Here is a 23,827-nt window from a genome sequence, read left to right as displayed (position 1 = left end):
TTTTGGGTTCCAACTGTGAGTACCACCAGTCAGCCCTAGGGTACGTCTACACTACATGAGAAAGTGCAATTGCAGCGCGGGCAACTATACCCACACTAGCTTTAATCTAACTAGTGTGGGTAACAGTGGTAGGTAGTGAGGATGTGGCGGGCGGGGGGGAGGGGAAGCTACCGCAGTACAAAGCCTCCTGGGACTACGGCTACTGCAAGCTATGCATGGGTAAAACAGTCAAGAAATATATGCACCACTCTTCCAGTCATTCCAACCCTTCTAGACTGAAGTTAGCACAAGTATGCCTACCCACATTACTATGTCACATTTATTTGTGGTTCAGACACATTCCTATACTCTTTACACTCCAGATTTCCTTCCAAATAGCTTTCTCCAAAGACCACAAGTCCAAGTTCGCCTTCATGCAGAGCGATAAAAACTGCCTGCCAGCCTAGCAACAATTGCTAGGTAAAGCATGAATTGCAGCTCCACCAAAAAAAGGATGAGAACCTTTAATAAATGGTGTAACATCCTATGTAATTTAATTTACCCCTTCTGTTTGAAACAGTCAGAAACTATACTCATGAACCATTATCCCTTGCTCATTTAGCCCTAAGATACTTTTGGTATGTTTTTCTCTCTGGTTCATCAGGGTATTTTTATTCTACTGAATGCAGTATCATGAGTGGAGGAACCAGGAAAACAAAACCTCACGGTCCCAATTATATGACCTCATCCATCTCACACGAAAGTGGTTACAAACCGAGTCCTGGAGTGTGGAGGAGATACTAGAGGTTCTGGTCATCGACTGGTACATGAGAGGACTACCGCCAGACCGTCGCACCTGGGTAAGCCAGAACGAACCTTCCACCTATGACGAGGTTGTCACACTGGTAGAAAGGCGAAGGACAGCGACGGAGCTGACCCAACCAGTTAAGGAAAAAGCACCCCGGGTTAAACTAGCAGCACCAAGCCCTAGCGCTCGGGTGACTGGGCCACCAGGAGAACCCAGGTGGAAAAAGAGAGGGGCTGAAGGCCCATCAGAAGCCACAAAGAGTCGGAGGACTGAGGGGGAAGAGGATCGTGATGTTAAACTACCCAAACCAAGAGACCGGGGAACGCCTAGGGCTCCACACAGATGTTACGCCTGCGGGGAGTAGGGACACACAGCTGCACAGTGTCCCAATGCCGAGGAGCCTATGCAGTGTAACCTGGGGAACTGGGCAGACCCATGCTCCCAAATCCACCTTGTGGGGGTCTCACTAACCCCACATATGTACACTAGACCAGTGAAGCTAAATGGGGTAGAGACTACAGCACTGGTTGATTTGGGGAGTGCTATCACGCTTGTCTCGGGGAAGCTCGTGAAGCGCAGTCAGCTGCTGTGGGCTAAGCGTACGGGGATAACATGCGTCCATGGGACAGTTGGTTGTTACCCCACCATCCCAGTAAAAATCGAGATTCAGGGGAACACTACTGAGGTAGCAGCAGGTGTAGTCCCTAAACTCCCATACCCAGTGCTCATCGGGAGGGACTTCCCAGGGTTTGGAGACTTACTCCCGGTAGGGGAATTGGAGAAAGGGGGAAGCCCTGAAAGTAGTGAGGCATCCACAGTAGACTGGCAACCCCCAACCTTCTCTGAAATATCCCCCCATTTGTTCTCCTCTCCCAGACAGCGTAGAAAAACAGAAAGGGAAAGAAGGGCAGCTAAGGCCTTGGGAACCCGAATACTGGTCCAAAGCCAGAGGATTGCTCTCATAGGTAGGCGGACCCGAGCAGCTGCAAAAGAGGCCACCCAGGAGGGAGAAGCACCCGAGTCTGACCCACACCCTTTCGCCTCTGAACCAGTAGAGACAACAGAGACTGGCCCCCTAGATCTTGGGCAGATTAGCCCCAGGAGAGAAAATTTTGGACAGTACCAGGCTGAAGACCCAAGGTACGACAACATTAGGAAGGAGGTGACCGAAATAGGTGGGGTCCCCGTGGAAGGGAAAACCCAGGGACCAGGACCCTACTTCATAATGAAGAAGAATCTTATACGAGGTTGCACCAGTACAGGGGCAGAAGGTACAGCAGATCCTAGTACCTCAAAAACACCAGAATGCTGTATTAAGTCTGGCCCACAGTCATCTTTTGGGGGGGCATTGGGGGTAGAGAAGAGCCTGGCACAGGTCCTGCGATGATTCTTCTGGCCCAGAGTATATGAAGAAGTGCGGAGGTACTGTGTGTCCTGCTCGGAGTGTCAGCTGCACAGTCCCCGTCCCCACTTGAGGGCACCTTTAGTACTCCCTTCCCACGATAGAGGTCCCCTTCGAGAGAATAGCCATGGATCTAGTGGGACCCCTGGAGAAGACAGCCCGGGGCCACCAATATATACTTGTTCTGGATTATGCTACTCGCTACCCAGAAGCCGTCCCCCTGCGGAACACGGCCTCTAAAACGATAGCTAAAGAGTTGGTGGGGATCTTTGCCCGAGTGGGGCTACCAAAGGAGATATTAACAGACCAAGGTACTCCATTTATGTCGAAGCTAATGAAGGACCTCTGTACGCTGCTCCATATATATACCCTGAGAACTTCAGTCTATCATCTGCAGACCAATGGGCTAGTAGAAAGGTTTAACCGAACCCTCAAGGCAATGATAAGCAAAGTGGTAAATCGAGACGGGAAGGATTGGGACACCCTACCTTATGTTTGCAATCCGGGATGTACCTCAGGCCTCAACTGGGTTTTCCCCCCTTTGAATTATTGTACGGACGCCACCCCCCGTGGCATACTAGATATTGCAAAAGAAATTTGGGAAGAGGAACCCAATGAGGGGAGAACTATAACTGACCGTGTGTTGCAGATGCGAGAACGGATAGCCCAGGTCACCCCTATTGTATGAGAACATTTGGGAAAGGCGCAGGAGGCCCAGCGAACCCATTACAATTGCCAGGCAAAAGTCCGACAGTTCCAACCAAGGGATTCGGTGATGGTGTTGGTACCCACGGCAGAAAGCAAGCTTTTGGCTCAATGGCAGGGGCCCTATGAGGTGGTTGAACCTGTGGGGGAAGTAGCCTACAAGGTGTGGCAGCCAAGACGCCGGAAACAAGAACAAATTTATCACATTAACCTCTTAAAGCCTTGGCACCAACGAGAGGTGTGCGTAATGGCCCAAGAGACCCCGATCCAGGGAAATAATATGCAGGAGCAGATCAGGATATTCACTGATCTGACACCAAACCAGAAGAAGGAGATAACTGAGATGATCAACCGATACCAAGACGTGTTTTCAACCAAACCAGGCCGGACCACAGAAGCATATCACCACTTTATCACAGACCCTGGGGCAAAGGTAACTTTAAGGCCTTATCAGGTCCCAGCAGCAAAAAGGGAGGAGATCAAGGCAGAGGTAAAAAGGATGTTGGAGCTGGGAGCCATCGCAGAGTCCCAGAGTCAGTGGTCAAGCCCGATTGTGCTGGTGCCCAAACCCGATGGCACCACTAGGTTTTGTAATTACTTTCGCCGGCTGAATGAGATATCCATATTCGATGCATACCCCATATCAATGAGTTAGCTGACTGCCTGGGCAATGCCCGATTTTTGACCACCCTTGATTTAACAAAAAGATACTGGCAGATTCCCCTTGCCAAAGATGCGAAAGAAAAGACAAAAAGAAAAGGAGTACTTGTGGCACCTTAGAGACTAACCAATTTATTTGAGCATGAGCTTTCGTGAGCTACAGCTCACTGTATGCATCCGATGAAGTGAGCTGTAGCTCACGAAAGCTCATGCTCAAATAAATTGGTTAGTCTCTAAGGTGCCACAAGTACTCCTTTTCTTTTTGCGAATACAGACTAACACGGCTGTTACTCTGAAAGAAAAGACTATTCTCTACACCAGAGGGTCTGTTTCATTATACTGTTCTTCCTTTTGGACTGCATGGGGCACCTGCCACCTTCCAGCGTCTTATGGACAAGCTCCTACGGCCCCATACCAGTTATGCAGCGGCTACCTGGATGATATGGTTATTCACACCCCCGACTGGGAAACCCACTTAGGAAAGGTGGAAGCGGTTCTGGACACGCTAAGACAGGCTGGCCTCACAGCCAACTCAGCCAAGTGTGCTTTAGGGCTAGCCGAGGCTAAATACCTTGGCTACATTGTAGGAAGAGGCATGGTCAAGCCCTAACTAAACAAACTAGAGGCTATCCAAAATTGGCCCTGGCCGAATCAGAAAAAGCAAGTCCGGACGTTCCTGGATGTTGTGGGGTACTACCGATTATTTATTCCCCATTTTGCTACCAGAGCGAGTCCCCTGACAGACCTGATAAAAGCCCGGGGTCCAGACATGGTGAAGTGGACAGATGCCGCAGAGAAAGCATTCCTGGATCTACAGACAGCCCTCTGCAGTAACCCCGTGCTTACAGCCCCAGACTTCAACTAAGAATTCATTTTACAAACAGATGCATCTGAAGTAGGATTGGGAGCTGTCCTACTGCAGATGGTCAGAGATGAAGAACACCCAATCCTCTACCTCAGCAGGAAACTTCTCCCGAGAGAGCAGAAGTATGCCGTGGTTGAAAGAGTGCCTAGCTATGAAATGGGACATGGAAACACTACGTTATTACCTTATGGGATGACGGTTTACCCTTGTGACCAACCATGCACCCCTCCAGTGGATGCAGCGAAATAAAGAAAAGAACGCAAGGGTGACCAGATGGTTCCTGTCCCTACAACCTTTCCAATTCACCATACAACACCGGGCTGGAAGCCACCATGGCACTGCAGATGGCTTGTCACGAGTACACTGTCCCAAGTTGCCCAACCCCGTAGTGTTGAGCGGGGGGCGGGAGACAGAGAGAGAGAGAGAGATGTGACAGGGTCGGACCAGATGGCTATAGGAGAGTAACAGAAGGCAGATATATTAGCCCTAGGCTAGGTAGGTCCCTTTTCCCTGGGTAAGGTAACAGGGAAGGTTCCAGAACAATCAGGAACCCCTGGAGACAATTAAGACAGGCTGATTAAAACACCTGCAGCCACTCAAGAAGCTGCTAGAATCAATTAAGGCAGGCTAATCAGGGCACCTGAGTTTTAAGAAGGAGCTCACTTCAGTTTGTGGTGTGCATGTGAGGAGTTGCGAACAAGAGGCACTAGGAGCTGAGAGTGAGAACGTGGACTGTTGGAGGACTGAGGTGTACAAGCATTATCAGATACCAGGAGGAAGGTCCTATGGTGAGGATAAAGAAGGTGTTGGGAGGAGGCCATGGGGAAGTAGCCCAGGGAGTTGTAGCTGTCGCACAGCTGTACCAGGAGGCACTCTAGACAGCTGCATTCCACAGGGCCCTGGGCTGGAACCCAGAGTAGAGGGTGGGCCCAGATTCCCCCCAAATCCTCCCAACTCCTGGTCAGACAGGAGGAGTCGACCTGGACTGTGAGTTCAGAAAAACGGCCAAGCTGACGGCTGCCGTGAGGCTCCAAGTCAAGCAAATCCACCAATAAGCACAAGACCCACCAAGCTAGAGCAGGAACTTTGTCACTATATTATATATATATATATATATATATATACACACACACACACACACACACACACACACACACCCCCCCCCCCGCGCAAGCTGGGCTCTCAGACGAATTAGTGCAGCTCAGATCACTCCACAACCTTTCAGTCAAGAATATGGCATGTATGAGCAGGGATGTTCCCAAAACTATAATTTATAAAACCTTTTACAAAAGTTGCAAGTGAAAACAGTACCAAGCACATTAATTATGTATACCACATTGTCAAAACAATAGCTACAGAGATAGTGTTTGCAAGACTGTTTTCTGCCCTGTATAGGAGTACTTCTTAAGAGGATATGTTAGGGCCAGGTAGCTCTTTTGTTACTGTCTGTATAAACAGCGCATCAGGGACAAAAAGCGGAAACTATGTCCCAACAACAAACAAGAACAATGACAATCACAATAAGGTATTTTTGGGGCTTCTGTTTTTCAAGTTTGTTAATTTCATTTGGGAAGGAGGGGGTGTTATTTTTTAGCAATTTGAGTGTTATGTAGTTGTCCAAAAACTGGAGTTTCACCAGGACACTCTCTTTGTATCTATTGTAAAGAGTAATATTTGTCATTTTCCCTCGTGTGCTTTAAGAGACAATTACTCACCCTGTACAATAACTGAGGTTCTTCGAGATGGTTGTCCCTGTGGATGCTCCACTTCAGGTGAATCTGTGCCCCTGCGCTTTTAATAGGAGATTTTTAGTAGCGGTACCTGGTTGGGTTGCACATGCGCTGTCCCCGTCTCATGCCGCCTCTGGTGGTTACATAGTGCTGTGTGACCAATCACCCCCCCCCTTCAGTTCCTTCTCTACTCCAGTCTCTGGTGTGAAAACGCTGATGTAGAGGGGAGGAGGAAAGGTAGTGGAGCACCCACAGGGACAACCATCTTGAGGCACCGCAGTTACTGCACAGGGCTAGTAACACTTTCTTCTTCAAGGAGTGTCCCTGTGCATGCTCCACTTTAGGTGACTGTAAAGCAGTGCCCCTCCTTGGTGGAATGGAGGGGCTTTGGAGTTGCAGTCATGACAGATGATAAAACCACAAGTTCCAGTAGAGCGTCTGATGATGAATGCAGCTCTGTGACATAGTGCTGTGTGAATGTATGGGCTGATGCCCAGGTTGCTAGCTTTGCAGATGTCCATAACAAGCACATTGTTGAGGAAGGCTACTGATGTGAAGAATGGTTTGGTGGAGTATGTACGGGTCCCAGGTGGGGGTTGTAGCTGTTGATGGCAATAAAAGTCAATCCAGCTGGTGATCCATTTCCACAGCCTTTGTTTGGATATGGTGTCTCCTGTAGATCATTCCGTGATGGAAAGAAATAACTTTGGTAACTTCCGGAAAGACTTGGTCCTTTCATTGTAAAAAACTAGTGCCCGGGATGCCCAGGATATGAAACGTTTGGTCCCATGAGGTTCTGGGAAGAAAGATGGGAAATAGATGGGTTCATTCAAATGTAATGATGAAACTATTTTAGGTAGGAATTTGGGATGTAGTCACAGGGTAACTGTTTTTCAAAAATTTTGTGCATGGGGAATGTACCATGAGGGCCCCCAGTTCTTCTCCTTGTCAGGCAGATCTGACAGGAACAAGGCAGGCCACCTTCACTGAAAGGCGGAGAAGTAAACATGTCACTAATTGTTCAAAAGGGGCCCCCATAAGGCATTGCAGCTCCAACCTGAGGTCTCATGATGAAGTAGTGGCTCGTATTACAGGTTAAAGATTACAAACACCCTTGAGGAAGCATTTTAGTGGTAGGGTGGGCAAAGATCAAGAACTTGTCCACTTTGTGGAGGAACGCCATGATTCCTGCGAGATGTACTCTGATCGAGCTCCACTGAGAGACCAAAGGTCCTTGAGCTCTAGTATGTAATCCAATACCACTGGTAAAGGAGCGGTAGTTGCCATTGTCTGCCTATTCTGGCATCATGTATAGAATCTTTTCCATTTGTGAAGGTAGGTATATCGTGTAGTCAGGGCTGACCTTTAGGAAAATGGCACCCTGTGTCCACTTGTATTTTGGGCATGACGCTTCCCCCATTGCCCCAGGTATGAGATGGTTTACCTCCTGTCATAGTAGGTGTTCATGAGAAGGATCCCTAATGAGAGGCAGAGAGAATAGGTAGGGGGAATGGAGACAAATTGGACAGAATAGCCAGTCTTGATGATTTCCCGTACCCATTTGTCTGACGATGTTTTGCCATGCTGGGTGGAATGGAGTCAGACAGTCTCCGAATGGATGGATGGTGCTGGACGGTTCCAGCAATAGAAGACTCTTGTGGGAGGTATGTCTGGTCCTCAACTGAATCCTTGAAATCACTGTTTAGAGGCAGGTTGTTGGGATGTAAGGGGCTGAGAAGATAGTGGGTTTTTGTCTTTCCGTGTCATATTGCCTCTGAGGTTGGGTGTAGAGCTTGTTCTTTATGCCAAATAATACTTCTATTTTTTTCTTTTGAGAAGGTATGTAAATGCCCAATGATTTGAGAGTCACCCTGGAGTCTTAACGTGTGAAGAGACTCATCAATCTTGGCTCCAAACAGCTTTGGACCCTCGAACTGGAGATCATTGACAGTAGATTGTACCTCTTTGGGAAAACCAGAGAGGTGGAGCCAGGGAACTTGTCACATGACTATGACTATGGAATGTGCTGCTATGTCCAGAGAGGCTTGTAAGACTGTTCAAGCAAGAAGGTGGGCCTCTGACGTGGTTGCTTTTGAATTGCCTTTTTTTTTGTCCTCAGGGAGATGATCAATAAATTCAGACATTTTTTCAATAATTTGTGTAATTGTATTTGGCCATTGGTGCCTCATAATTGGCAATCCTGAATTGTAGGGTTACTGACAAGTAGGCCTTACGCCCAAAGAGGTCTAACCACTTCCAGTCCCTATCATACGGAGTGGTTCTAGAGTGATGTTGCCTGCCCCGCTCATTCACAGCCTCTACCACCGGAGAGTTTGGTGTGGGATGGGAAAACAAAAATTCCATTCCCTTGGAGGGGACGTAGTATTTTTTTGTCTGCTCTTTTACAAGCAGGTAAAATTGTTGCCAGGGTCTGCTGGATGGTCTTGGCCATGTCCATGAGTGCCTCGTTTACTGGTAGGGCAATCTCAGAAGAGGCTGAAGTCTGGAGGATGTCCAACAACTTATGTTGGGAATCTGCAACTTGTTCCAATAGAATCTCTAATAAATCTGTGACTCTCAAATAGTTCTCAGAACTGTTTCAAGTCATCCCCCCACTGTGGATGGTGGAAGAATGATAGCTTCATCCAGAAAGGATGAAAAACTGGTATCTAGGGTGACTTCCCTCAACTGCCTCTTCCAGAGGTGCAGAGGGTACAGGTGCAAAGGGTGATAAGGAACGCCTCATCCTCTCTCTGTGAATTGGGAGGCTTAGGACTGGGTTTGCAGTACACTGCCCATGAGTCCCAATAAGACCACTGTGGTGGAAATGGCATTGGTGGCAGCATCCATGGGTGTCTATACCATCCCTGAGTTGGTACTCCTGTTGTAGTGGACCTGATCTGGTGTGGATAGGTGAGGAGTAGTGGGAAGAGTAGATCTCCCCTTCATTATCATTAGCATCATCTCTGGATAAAGGAGGAGCTGATCTTGCTAGTGTGGTAATCTGGTACAGTACCGAACATGCTGGAGTAAGATCAGTACCGAGGAGTGAAGATTCCAGTGCTGTTGAGACTAAAGGGTCCTTATGCCAGAGGAATTGCTGCAGTACAGAGAGCATCAATACCAAGGAGGGTATTGTCAGCGGTACCAGAGCCTTTACCGCAGTTGCCGGTGCCGAGGGTCTTGCGCTATGCACTGTGGAGGCAGGAGGTAGTGCCATAGATTGTAGTAGTGCCAAACTGCTTAGTGCCACATTTGATTAGCTTTGGCGGTACCGAGGCAGGGATTTCCCCATTTTTGTCTTTTTCTGAGCTAGCCCTCTTAGGGTCTTTTGCTCGCACAGTACCGAATGGGCCCATGTTAGAGGTGGATGGTCTCGGTGCAGTCAATACTGATATGTCCGAGAGGCTGGAAAAAGTCTTTTTGGCAGCTTCCTGAGACAGGAAAGTTGGAGCCCACTTCTATGTCGCTTTTTTGGGGAAGTGCTCTTTCCTCTGAGAGGGTGGTAGGGAGAGCTGGTCATGCCCCTTAGAGTATGGTTCTCCCATGAGGGAGGGTAACTATACTACACTAAGGAGTACACTAATAACTGAAATGTAGACTCCTAAAATAAGATTTCATTTATTTATTTATTTATTTATTTTTAAGAAAAAACAAAGAGGGAAAAGATAGGGCAGTTAACTATGAACTAACTGGGTTATAAACTGGTACTCTGTGAGATGGGGACAGCACACGTGTGACCCAACCAGGCATGGATACTAAAAATGGCTGAGTCCAAGCACAGGCGCGCAGATTCACCTGAAGTGGAGCATCCACATGGACACTCCTCAAAGAAGAACATGGTGTTGTTTGAAACAGCCCTATATTAAAGTGCACTAGGGATTTTAGTGCAGAGCAACAGGGCCCAGTTAATGCTCAACATGTTATGCAACAGTCTACATTTCTGCTTCATGTAGGCAAGACTTCAGATACAAGTAAACATTTCTGATGTTTTTCCACTGTTTATTTGGTGTAACAGATTTCTATACTGGAGAGTTTTAATGTGTTTCTTGGTTGAAACTAAAAATCAGAAGCTCTAGGTATCTTACATCATACCCATGGATATATGATGCAGAATTCATTTTTATCAAATTCAGTACATACCTGGATTTTGACCTTGACCGGGAGTGCGATTCAGAATGTTTGGAAGCCCTCGATGGACTACGAGATCCTGACCTGCTCTCCGATTTTACACGAGCAGGACTCCCAGCTGGAGATTTTGACTGGGAGCGAGACTCCTAACAAAAAAGATAGTATTACAAATGGTACTGGTCACATAAATGCCTAACTCCTAACATTTAAAGTACCGTAATTATAATATTTTGATTGCTCCTGAAAGACAAATGGTTAGGCAATACCCTCCTGAACAAATTTCAGTCTGTTAACCCACTGTTAATATTGTATGCTTTCCTCAAATAATTCCCTACTTGAACCAGATCACCAATTCTCTATTAACTAAGTAATCATGCAAATTCATCTACAACTTGATCATACAGACACTGGAACATAAACCATACATTTACTTAACCTAGGACCCATTCATTCTTCCAGATTCTTTTAATTCTACTTCACTCTTGCTTTCTACTTTTCTTCATTCTTCATTGAGTTTTTCATTTTTCATACTTCGTGTATCTTCCCCAATTCAAACAATTCATTATAGCCTTAAAAAAACATTCAAGTGCTTCTATCTGACCAATCTTCTGTTCAATTTTTTCCCCCATTCAATTTTAATTTTCTGATCTTTAATATTTTTCATTAGCCTTCTTTTATCTTGATTTATCTTCCACAATCTTGGAAAAAACTCTTCAATTTCTTCACGAACATTAACCTTAATGGAAAAAGAACATTTAGTATATTTAAGCACTAGGGATTATAAAACTCTGCTGGAGTTCAGAATGTTATCTACCAAAATTGAAAAGCCAGCAGGTAAAGTGCAAGTAACTGTTTTTATAAAAACATTTTTTTTTAAAAAAAATCTTTAAAATTGTATTATTTCTAGGTTCTGACAATGTTTACTGATTTTCTCTAAATGTTTCAAAGCTGCCCTCCTCCCCATTCAAATTATAGAATTATCCTTATGTTTTAGAATTTCTACAAGATACAAACATGTACTAAAAACTTAATTTGCACAAATATATTAAGATGTTCTGATATAAAATAGATTTTTCCTAATATTAAATTTGCACTTTGATATTAAATACCTACAATGCTAGTCTTGTAATAAGCTTTTATTAAGCCATGTTTAGTTCAACAGAATGTTAAAGCACAGCTTTCCCAGTCAAAAAAATAAAATAAAAAATTTGTCTATGCACAGAGATATATACAGGGCCCAAACTAAACCTAAAGTTAAGGATTCTCTAATAATATTCTTTTCTTCCTTATTGTTATCCTATTTTCCTTGAGTATTAAAGCTATATTTAAAATAAAATGTGTACTATAGTACAAAGCAACCCAAGAAGGGCCATTTTTACTGTATAAACACACACAGGAGAAATAACCAGGAAAACAAGCAAACAGAGCAGGATAGGACTTTTTTTCTAAAATACTTTTTTCCAGGGAGCTTAGCCATATGTGGCTTAAATTTGCTTTAAGTAATTGTAAATGTTTAGATATGGAGAAGTATGACAAATTTTGATTACGAAAGCATAGCAAGCTTTCCCTACCTTTTAAGTTCTTTTATTTTCTTTGTTACATTCTGTTCTGGTTTTCACTGTATCTTTTACTACCTGTTGTAAACAGTCTCTCTCATTCTGTTTTACTAATTGTGTATCATCTGCTAATCTTATGGGATGTTGCCAAATACATCTCTCATTCTGTAGTTAACATGGTCAGTTTCTTTAGTGCCTTTCCTACTTAAAGAGGAGAATTTCCCTTCTCTTACCTTTTCACAAGTACTAAAATGACCAGATAGTAGAGGATTTTAACTTCTATTTCTATTTAAGCCTCATAACATATAACCTGAGCAAGCTTCCCCAAAATACCTCAACAAGAATTCAAGAGAAAGAAGGGAGAGCTACATTCAGACTACTAACTATTCAGAATGCCCTCTGATGTCTATGGGAGGCTTCCATAGAGATCACGGGAAGAAGGTGGCTTTACATATCTTTATTCTATTCCATGTCTTATTCTCACATCCAGAGCTCACTCAGAAAACACGCTCCCTTTCAGGCCCACAACTATTCCTGCCTTTTCTTTGTTTCCTATCCTCCTTACTCTATTTCTCTGCCCCTTCATTGTCTGAGAGCCTCCTCTAGTCTTTCCTCTACACTTTATTCCCTGCAGCAATTCCCAATACCTACAGCAATAATTCCCACTGCCTTCCTCATTAAAAGTGATCAGAAATTAAATTTAATGTTGCAGAAGTGTCATTGACAAATCAATCAAATTAAAAAGGGAAAGGTGTGGCCCACAGGCTATATATTTGACCCCTCTGGTATAAGAGTTTATAGTTTAGTATCCCTGTCCATTCAAACTTAAAACTCTGCTGACATTGCCAACATGGTTTCCAATTAATGCCATATTGACATGAATGTATCTGCCAGATATTTGAAAGGAAACAATACCTCATTTCAAACTATAATCTATTTGTTTTATTTTTAAAATATTTGTGTGGATCCAGAACAGTTTAAATTCACAGGACAGTTCAACTGTTCCAATTTTCAAGTGGCAGTGAGAGCACAGGTCCCTACAAGTTTCAAACCTCTAAAAATTAATAACAATTGGAGATATGGACTGCAACTGAGGAGACAACTATTATCTATCAGCAGTTGCATACTATAGGTCAATGCCAGGCATTCACAATTTTCTGATGTAATACAGACCATTACTCCCACAGAACTTCAAAGAAAGTACTGAAGGAATCTGTACAGTGGTTTTATGAGATAGTTTAAGGATCTAAGGAAGGCAAAGCAGCTAAGAAAATATTTCCCCTTACTTGTGGTCTTTTGCTGAACTAGAACAGGTTTCCAACCCCTGGTGAGTTACATAATATGGGATGAAGTCTTCTGTTGGGAAGGATTTTTTCCCAGAGACCTCAACATTCCTACCTTCTTTCCCCAAACTCTCCTCTCCCCGCCTCCCCCAGCCCCAAACCAATATGGCATCTTTAAAGTTTTATCATCTACAACACAGACAGAGCAGACCTGATGGTTTTGTACACAAGCATTTTATGGCATGGATATAATCCACAAGCCTCATATATTATGTATTGTTCTACAATATATGTTGTTCCTCTCCCAGGAAGTAAGATTTTTCCTTAGCACATAATCTTTAATGGATTTGGGGGGGAATCTCCTGTGTGATTTGAATTTTCTATGCCGCCACCAGGTCATAAAAATGATAAAAAGCACACCAAAAATAAGGGCTTGTCTACACTAGAGCAATCAGTTATTGCTCTTCAACTGGTCATACAGGACTGATGGAAACACCAACACTTGAGTCCACACTCGCCTCCCTAAATTGGTTTAAGTTTTGCCCTTGCGTCCACATTCATCATGGCAAATCGTAAATGAATGTGGCCTTGCAGATCAAAAACCACCTGCATTGATTTGAATTTACATGAAGGCTGCCCCAAAATAAAGATGTGGACAGTTATCTTTGACTGCTGCCTAAGACAGCACATATCCTTACTTGCCAACTAAGAGTCCCCTCTCCGCCTTCCTCATCCTTTCAGTATACCCTGCTCCACAGAAATGCCACTGAGACATGCCCTCCCTCCTGTTCTGAAGGTCCTCAGTTTGTGACCGACCACCAGTTAAGGCTGTATTTCTTAAACCCCATTAACCTCCCATCCCACTGCCACCATTGGACAGAACACCTACACTAATGCCTCCACCTCTATCTGCTACTCAGTGAGTCACTAATGGTTCACCAGTCAATCCTCTTGCTCTAACAAACTACAGGTAGTTTGTCAGAGTGAATGCTTCAGATGGCAATCCACGGATGATTCTCCAGCTCTAGAGGCAGCAAGAGCACAATTAGTAGCTGCGCTCCTTACAATACCTCAGGTACCAGATTCTCCCTAACACTCCAAAGCTAACAGAACACCTTGACCAACTCCACTCTCCCTGTGGCAGGCCCACATTATGGCTGACATTCTCACTCTGATGAACCACAAGCAAGCAGTGGCATAGTCAGAGCAGGGGACATTACTGGAGGTGAGTAGAAAAGCTACAGAGTACAGTTTCAGCTACTGAGCTACAGGTGCTTCATCAGATGAGGACATACAGAGCCAAAGGTATTACTAAAGCATACAGAGGGGCTCTTCTGGGAAGTGAGGAAACCAGAGGCAGGGAGGGGGCCAAGCAAGGGCAGAGAGGGAAAACTCACAATCAACGAACTGAGGACCATTCACTAGCTGACGGTATTGTGAACTCTGATAAGTATCAGTTGACAGGGCACCAACTGTGGCTGGGTCTACACTGATACACAACTGGTTGAGCCATGGGGTTTATCCGTACAAATTTCAGATATAAGTTACACTGACTGTTGCCTTCCCAATAATCCATATTATTTTCTCCAGTACAGATAAGGCTTTAAAACAAGCTCTCCAAGTACTTAAACTATCCCACTGAATCTTTTGCAGGGTTTTTTAAAAATGCTCTTTCAAATTTCCAGGGGTGGGGAAGAGAATGAGGTAAGAGCAAAAAATGAGTCTTGAAGGAAGGGGTATTTATGCCCTCTCAATGACCACTTATCATAGAATATCACAGAATATCAGGGTTGGAAGGGACCTCAGGAGGCCATCTAGTCCAACCCCCTGCTCAAAGCAGGACCAATCCCCATTTTTTGCCCCAAATCCCTAAATGGCCCCCTCAAGGATTGAACTCACAGCCCTGGGTTTAGCAGGCCAATGCTCAAACCACTGAGCTATCCCTCCCCCCTTGAACATCTCCAAAGTGTGTCAGAACGAGCTTGTCAAATGAATATCAATAGACCCCATTTCTGAGATGAGATATTAAAAAAGATAAAATAGGGCATAGCAGTGTGTGCATTAAGAGCAGAATCGGGAAAGAAAAAATTCTATGGAACTTCACTGTGGCTATGTCTCATAATACTTCCCCCCGTGCCAAACTGCAGTATGCTTGCCTTGGTTAAAAAGAAAACATACATATTACATGTAGAACAAATAAAATCAGTCTTAGACTTCTATCTAGCTAACATTTCACTTGTAAGAGATGGTCTGGAGCCAGTGGAAGGACCATCCTATGTACTTCCTTGGTAATTTCACCAGACCCTTCCCCTAGAGAGACAGATAGACAAAAAGGAAACCCTAGCAAAATAAAGAGGGAGTGAAAAGAAACACAACCCTTTAAAAGGAAAGGAAAAATAAAAAGGGAGATGATCAGAAAAGGAGATTTTAAGGAATGTACTGACAGCAGCCTGAGTCTGTAGGCTAAAACATCAACAGGGTAACATCTATCAGATGAGTCCCTTCAGTCACAGTTATTTACTCGGTGATCAATTGGAATTTCTTGCCACAGAATACGGCCAACTTTGCTTTAAATGGAGAAACAGATCTCTTAATGGCTATTTTTTCTTATACCCTATCAAGAGCTTGACAAATCAAAACATAAGACTGCAAATCCTACATTGTGATATCGGTATATTAATGTGTCTATGTATGAGTATTTCAACATATATGGGAGGCAGATGAATTGCTGCTAAAAAAGGTAATTTGCCAACTATACTGTCCAATAGAAAATATACTGATAATCATGTAACTCATTAACATTGTGATTTGAATATGTTTATCAATAGAAAACTCTTACCCTGTAGTGTTCAAAAAATTAACTGGAGCTAAAAGGTCTTTGAAATACTCATATTTACTGTTCTATCCAAAAAGAGAAATTCTGTGCTCTACTTAGGGTTTATTTAGGTGAGTATTTTTGCAGAAGGATTGTTTTCAAGTCCTCCTCTATAAGGTCGGGAAGACAGGAACAAATCTCATTTTTGAAAATATAACAGTCCTGATGGCTACCATGGCATGAACAGTAGTCTAGCAGTAACTACCACAATTACTCAGTAACAAGACGAAAAGCCAAAGGGAACAAAGAGGAATATTCAGACACTTAAATAACAAAAAAAAAGCTATCCTCCTTTTTCATACTCTTATAGACACAAACCATGGGATTATCAGAGCATTTCCCAAAGAACTGTGGGACTATCCATGTGTGAAAACTGCCATTGCTATCTCCAAAAGCTGCAACAGAATATGTCCACACTGTTGTCCTCTAAAATTCTTGTTGGGAGTGTCTGGTCTCTACTGAGGCAGTAGACTGTCCTTGGAGAATATGTTCTGACCCGAACCAAAGGTTACAGATACAGCCTTCCCTAAAATTATCTTTGAGCCAATGAGAGGACCACAAAGAGAACAGATGACCAGATTTCCTTAACTTGTATATTTTTAAGATACACCTGCAAAGTCCTCTTTTCAAGGCAATACTCCTTTCACAATTTCTCTGATCCAGAAAAGCACTTAAGCACATAAGTAACCACACCGACTTAAATGAGACTGCTCATGTGCTCAAAGCTAAATACACCCTTAAGCACTTTTTTGGATTATGGCCATTTTTAGGATTTGTACAGAGTAGGAAGAGATCTCAATTAAAATCGAAGGTACTGAAACTTAGGAAGATGAGAAAAGATTTGACTACTACTTTGACTTGGTGAAAAACTGAATAGCAATTCCTACAAGATATGCCTATCACTCCATGACTAGCAAGGTACACAGCTGCTGAAGACACCATTTTTTAGGGACAGAATCCCAGTTGTCTATATCTAAAAGAATGGTTTTATATATTACTTATGAGATGACAAGGATTGAGTAAATTGCAGTACTGCATTTTTAATGTACTCTCCCTGCTGTGCAGAGAATGATCTCGGGATGAAATAAAGAATATGGTCTTATTCACCTCTTTGAAAAACAAACAAACCATCTGGGATTAGGAATTAAACTGAGATCCTGAAATGGAAAAGAAGAGTGTAGTTTAGAGCTGTGATTCTCAGCCAGGAATACTCAGAGGTCTTCCGGGGCTACTCAATTCATCTAGATCAATGTTTCTCAACTTCAGGGGTTCAGCCCCCTGGGGTGGAGGGTCATCAAGAGATGTGTTGGGGGGGTCACAAATGCAGGGGGTGGCAAGCAGGGTAACTGCCCAGGGCCCCATGCCACAGGGGGCCCTGCAAAGCTAAGTTATATGCTTCAGCCCCAGGCAGCAGGACTCAGTCTTCAGATAAGGCTCACAAGTGAAAAATAGGTTTCAGAGTAGCAGCCGTGTTAGTCTGTATTCACATAAAGAAAAAGGAGTACTTGTGGCACCTTAGAGACTAACCAATTTATTTGAGGATCAGCTTTCGTGAGCTACAGCTCACTTCATCGGATGCATTCCACTGAATAAATTTGTTAGTCTCTAAAGTGAAAAATAGTCTCAAGTGTCACACTAACAACCAGCTGAAAGTGAAGGGAACAAAGACTCAAATCTTAAGTTCTCTGTAATTTAGTAAGAATTTGTGCAAATTGTGCATAAGAGGTGAATAAGCCCATGTTCTTTATTTCACTCTGAAAACATTCTATACACAGCAGGGGAGTATGTTAAAAATCCAGTAATACAATTTACTCAACCCCTGTCGTCTCATACATAATATATAAAACCATCCTTTTAGACATAGATAACTGGGATCCTAGTGAAGTATTGTTCCCTGAAACAAGGAACACTCCCCTGACCTGAGGAAGGACAAACAATATTACTTACAGTTTTGGGAACCAAAAGGTAACAAAGGCCAAACTGGAGCTACCAGAATGAAAATAGTTCTTTCGTGAGTACATGAGCATAGGGCAGTGGTTCTCAAACTGTGCATCAGGACCCCGTTTTAATGGGGTTGCCAGGACTGGCATTAGACTTGCTGGGGCCCAGGGCTGAAACCAAAGCCTGAGCCCCACTGCCTGGGACCCAAGCCCAAGGCTTCAGCCCTGGATGGCGGGGCTCAGGCTACAGCCCCCCGCCTGGGGCCGAAGTCCTGGGGCCTCGGATTTGGACCCCTCACCCAGGACGGTGGGGCGTAAGCGGGCTCAGGCTTCGGTCTGCCCTCGTGGGGTCATGTAGTAATTTTTGTTGTCAGAATGGGGGTCACAGTGCAATGAAGTTTGAGAATCCCCGGCCTAGGGACTGAGCAGAAAATGGAACTACGAACCAGACTTAAATCCAGGGATATGACAAAAAAAATCCACTCTTGACGATCTCCTAGAAGCTGGAAAAGGAAGACTTCATCTTAGCATTGCAATTAGCAACCACCATATTCATCTGGAAGGTATTAGTGTTTGCCACATCAATTAGCACCTTAATGGAAAAGGTGAGGATATTTAATTTTTAATAAAGGCTTCCTTTATATATTTATCCAAAATATCAGGTGTTAAATAGTTTTAGTCGCTCTGAATAAAAATCCTTTTCCTTTTCAAATTGCTCAACTTCCACCATTTTGGCTCTAATGGAGTCACCATTTCACTAGTTTCCCAGTCAGGGTCTTTCAGCATAGAGGTCTTTTGTTGTTTTTAATGTTAAAAAAACAAGAAGGATTTTTTTTCTTTTAAAACATTTTCCTAGTCCTCCATATACATCATATATAAAATATGCACATGTCCTTTTTCTCGCTTAGCAGATGACCTTTAAAAGAGGCATCAACTTAGAATCTACTCAACTTCAACAAAATAATTTTAAATAGCTTCAATTGCTATAATTGCCAAGTTATGGAAATTTCCCTAATAACTGTATTAAGGTTTTCCATGACTCAGTTTCCATACAAGCATTCCTTTATTAGTTCAAAGGCCACTTGGTGCAAGTTACATCCAAAATAGCAATATAAGAATATATCCTTATATTCTATGCCCTAACAATAATACAGTTATAAGCATTGGCCAACATGCTTACAGTAAGTTCAGGCTTGGGAGACACCTTCCCCACATCATGGCATGTCTCCAGAAGGCTAAAGAAAACTGACAAAAACTCTAGAAAGCCTTATATTTTTTATGCACTATAATAAACAAGTGATATCACTGTCAATTATTGGGCCTTAGCTAAACTCAGCTGAAGCAGTTCAGGGCTGCACCATACTTTCTTATCTCACTATGCCATATTTTTCCCTAGCTGCAAGACTTGACTAAGCATTTGTAAATTATTATTTACTGCAGCTGGTGCTCAATTAACCATGTTTTCTTTATTTCTATTGCTTAGCTCAAACCCTCAATAAGGTAACAGTGGTATTTCCAGGGCCATTACAAATTTTAAGATAAACAATCCCTCTCATTTTTTCTGGTTGCATGCTTCAGACTTATCACTTTGGTTAAAATCAAAATAATATAAAATCATAGTTTACTTAGGTCTAATGTAGGCCTGTAGGCCTACACCAAGACTTCCCAATTTTGTGGCTTTGCAAATCATATTTATCTTTAGTGTGTTTTCTAGCCTACAATGTGGATGGGTAAGACACCCCTATAAACCAAGTCTTACTAATTATACAGGGAAAGAAGTGAAACTGACTATATATAGAGTGATGTCAAATGCAAAGTAAAACTGACAAATAATTCTCTAGCTTTTTCTAATATTTCAAGTACAGTAAACTTAAGTGTCGTTTGCAGCAATAGTACATAAAATAATTTCAGAAAAGTGTGATTTTTTTTAATTGAAGTCTTATTTGAAATTGCATGGTTTATCACACATTGTTGGGCAATTCTTAAGGTAGTCTGCAACACTTTTTGAAAGTTACTTTATCGTAGCTAGGCTTTTATGACATCCACAACAGTGGCAATTCAGTTCAATTCATATTATCTTAGAACACAATAAAACACTCAAATGCATGTATCAAGGACACATGATGATTAAGGTATGGCTGGTTGGGCTGACTAGTGAAGAACACATACTTAACTAAAAAGAAAAGGAGTACTTGTGGCACCTTAGAGACTAACAAATTTATTAGAGCATAAGCTTTTGTGAGCTACAGCTCACTTCATCGGATGCAGCTCACAAAAGCTTATGCTCAAATAAATGTGTTAGTCTCTAAGGTGCCACAAGTACTCCTTTTCTTTTTGTGAATACAGACTAACACAGCTGCTACTCTAAAACCTGTCATCATACTTAACTAAGCAGCACCATACAATACTTCAATTTTATTTTAATTAACTTTAGTGTAATTGACTTTTGTTGGATTTGGGAGAAGTGTTCAACAGATGGATCTTCAAAATCGTTCACAAGCAAAAACGCAAGTCACAGATTTATTGCATCTTTAAAAAAATGTTTTACACAAAGCAAAAGAAAACCAGATGAAAAATAATTTTAGAATACTCCTAGAGTAACGGGAATTAGTGTTTGTTTTCTGTTCTGATACATATGAACAAAAGTAAACACATCACTAATTTTCTCTACCATTGCATTCAGCTGCATGGAAGACCATAAAATGGACAATATATTGCCATTTGGTATGCTGGTTAAGAAATTTCCTCATCATTGGAAATAAAGATAAGTATACTCCCAAAAGAACTGAAGTAAGGCTAATGGCACACACTGACAAGTAAACTTTCCCCTCTAAACAGAGAGGGGACCAACTGCAACAGCAGTCACAGAAACCTAGCTTCAGAAATGCTTAGAGTAGACCCTCCTATTTCAACATCAGGCAGTGGAAAACATACAGTAACTCTGAAAGCCATCAGTTTCATCACCTCCCTAACAACAACTGTTCTCTTAAACCAGAGAAAGTGATGAGAAAATATCTTTGACAAGAAAAGCAAGATACCAAAATACACAGTAAAAATGAATGGTAAACTAGTACTCAAAGAACATAATAAACTGTAAAGAATTACTGACAAGCACGTTTGTTACCCAAGTTTTTCAAACTATCTAAAAATATAAGTTCATTTTCCATTTACTCATTACGTTAATTAAAACAGAAATACCACAGCTAACAAAGCCACTTTTGCCAGAATAATCCACACTAGAACTGTTTTTGTTTACCTCACCTGACGAAGCAGCAGCCAACACTACAACAGTGTATGGTGCTTCTAGCCTAGGGAAGATTTAGTGTTACAAAAGTAGCACTATTTCAGTAGAGATACTTGTTGGAATACAACACTGCACTGTCAGAATTTCATGGGTCACTTCCCTAGGCAGCATCAGGTTGCTGCAAAGCTGCTGCCACTGGTTCATCAGAGGAGATCACAAAAAAGATCCTCTAAAGTTCTCTTCAAGAGCAACTCTTGTGAGGACACCAAAGATTTCCTACAATAAAACAGAGGTAAACAGGGATGGGATCAGGGCAGTGACCACATGGACGTGAACATCTGTCCCATGTTTCAAATAGTACCAGGCAGTTACTAATTCCTGCCTTTGTCCATCACTAAAAAGTGTACAGAGACTATTCACACGTGTACAGAAAGACTGCAGCAACCATTAGAGGGTGAGTGAGTGAGGCGCTCAGCCTAACGAGGCCAGGGGCCACCACACTCCAGTAGGTGGCACCGGGGGAGAGGAGGGGTACAATCGGATCATCAGTGAATACACGGGGCAGTAGCGGAGACCGCCGGTGGCATCGGGAGTCTGATTCAGAGGAAATCCCGATCACGGGCCATTGGAATGGTAGAGGCGGCTGGTCCCCGCGCTCCTCCGGCAGTGACACGGCCCGCCTCTCGCACAGGCGGAGCCATTAACTGCCCGCCAAAGAAAGCGCAACCAAACCAGCGCTGACACGTCGGGATCCCCCCCCCGCCCCAAGGGCAGACACAGCGCCGCCTCCAGCGCCCAGGCTCCGGGTAGAGAAGCTCCAGGAGCGGGATCCCGTAGTCCGCGGGGGGGCTCGGGGCGGGCGAGCTGGACTCGGGAGCCAGGGAAAGGGAGAAGCGAGAAGGGCTCCGGCAAAACGCTCCCCAGGGCTGCCGGTGAGAGGAAGGGACCCCAGACGGGCTCAAAGGGAGGTGGGCAGGTAGCACGGCTCATCGCCCGCAACAAGAAACGAAGGGCGGGACCAGCAGGGCAGGACGCCCCATAGCTAACGGTGGGGGGCAAGGCAGGGCGGAAGGGCAGCGGGGCGCGGCCCAACGCAACGCCCGCCGCGGGCGGGAGGCTCCGATGGCTCAGCGCCTCCGAGGGGAGCCATCTTAGGGAGAAGCTGCTGCGCCTCCCAGCCCGCCGGAAAAGAGCGCCTCTCCCCTCCCCCACTCCCTGGAGGACCGGGCCGGCCTCCCCCAGCACGGCCCGGGCGGGCTCGCCACTCACCCTCCCCTCGAAGTTATTCTCCTCTACGTCGCTCATGGCGGCGGGGTGCTGATTGCTGCGCTCAGCGAACGGGGACGCGAGTCCCGGGCAGCGGCCTCCTTCCTGCCTCCCTCCCCGCAGAGCCTCCGGACCCGTCCTGCAGGCAGCGGCGGCAGCGCAAAATGGCGCCTCTGCCTCCTCTGCGCCCGACACCGCGCAGGGGGGCGGGGCCGCCCCGCCAATCACAAAGGAGGCGCCCGCTACGGGCGGGGATGGGGAGGTGATGGAGGTGAGGCCCCGCCCCCGGCCTTCCGCCGGCCCGCACTGAGGCGTCGGAAACTGGAGCGGGGAGAGACACTGTCCCCATTGATCCTCTCGTGCACGCACCCGCGGTGTGCACCGGTCCCCTGCAACACACAGGGGACTTGTACGATTCCCTCACACAGTCAACGCGCACCGCGGCGTACATGCCGCTCCCCCCACCGCAGTTTGTACAAGGTACCCCCTAAACACACAACTTATACCACCATGCATGAGCCGCCCTACACACAACACACAGCCTCGTGTATGAGCTCCCCGCTCCCCCCCCCGCAGCCACAACACAGCGTGGGGGGACTCCTGCATCTCACAGTGTGTGTATAAGAGAGTGAGATGAGAGCTTGAGCAGGCCACTACGTGTGCGGGGGCCTCTGGGCATGTGTATGCGCTGTGCTTTTTTTTGGAGGGCGCGGGGGGGGGGGGTTGTGCATGCTAGCGTGTGTGTGCGGTTGTGGGGGCTTTGCATATGGCAGCATGTGGGCGCATTGAGGAGAGCATTGTGTGCAGGTAGATGTGTGTGTGTGTGTGTGTGTGTGTGTGTGAAGAGGACACGCGGCGCACACTGGTGTAGGGGGTTGTGTATGCCAGTGTGTGTGTGCCTTCTGTATGCCAGTGTATGTTGGAGGAGAGTGTTGTACAGACCAGTGTACGTGTAAGGAAGCAGAGCCTCATAAACATTAGTGTGTGGTGAGGAGAGAGAGGTGGGGACCTCATGAATGCCAGCATCTGTGTGTGTGTGTGGAGGGGATGGGCCCCCACACACATTGTTGTGGGGGGCTTCATGCACACTGATTAGGAAGACCACCCATCTTTTATTTCAAAGGACCATCCATATTTCATTGATTTGTTCCTTAGGGTTACCATCCATTCTTTATTTTAAGATTAATTGAAATGTATTAAAACTGATAAGTACCATTTTAGACATTAAATTGAAGCTTAAGATAATTGCATTGTATACTTGAGGGCAGTAGAAATATACACTTGAGAGGAAAATACATGATATGCTAAGGAAAAAAGTGTTTCCTTAAAACATCTCTTAAAATAAAGCGTTGACCCTTATTTTTCATGTGGTTTTCCCTTATT

General features: G+C 44.4%; 1 protein-coding gene across 2 annotated transcripts in view; it reads right to left on the bottom strand.

Moving 5' to 3' along the window:
- The window catches only part of TRA2A (transformer 2 alpha homolog), a 53,676-nt gene extending 31,047 nt beyond the window's left edge, over positions 1-22,629 (bottom strand). For both annotated transcript variants that reach the window (XM_074945788.1, XM_074945789.1), the window contains exons 1-2: positions 22,448-22,629; positions 10,293-10,426 (exon numbers count right to left, since the gene is read on the bottom strand). In XM_074945788.1, coding sequence (XP_074801889.1) covers positions 10,293-10,426; positions 22,448-22,483 — 170 coding nt within the window. In that variant the 5' untranslated portion in view covers positions 22,484-22,629. The remainder of the gene's footprint in view (positions 1-10,292; positions 10,427-22,447) is intronic.
- Between the last annotated feature and the right edge of the window lie 1,198 nt (positions 22,630-23,827).

This window comes from Natator depressus, chromosome 2 (genome assembly GCF_965152275.1).
Source record: "Natator depressus isolate rNatDep1 chromosome 2, rNatDep2.hap1, whole genome shotgun sequence".
NCBI classification, from domain to species: domain Eukaryota; kingdom Metazoa; phylum Chordata; order Testudines; family Cheloniidae; genus Natator; species Natator depressus.
Note: the sequence above shows the minus strand (reverse complement) of the source record. Positions and strands in the feature narration are given on the sequence as shown.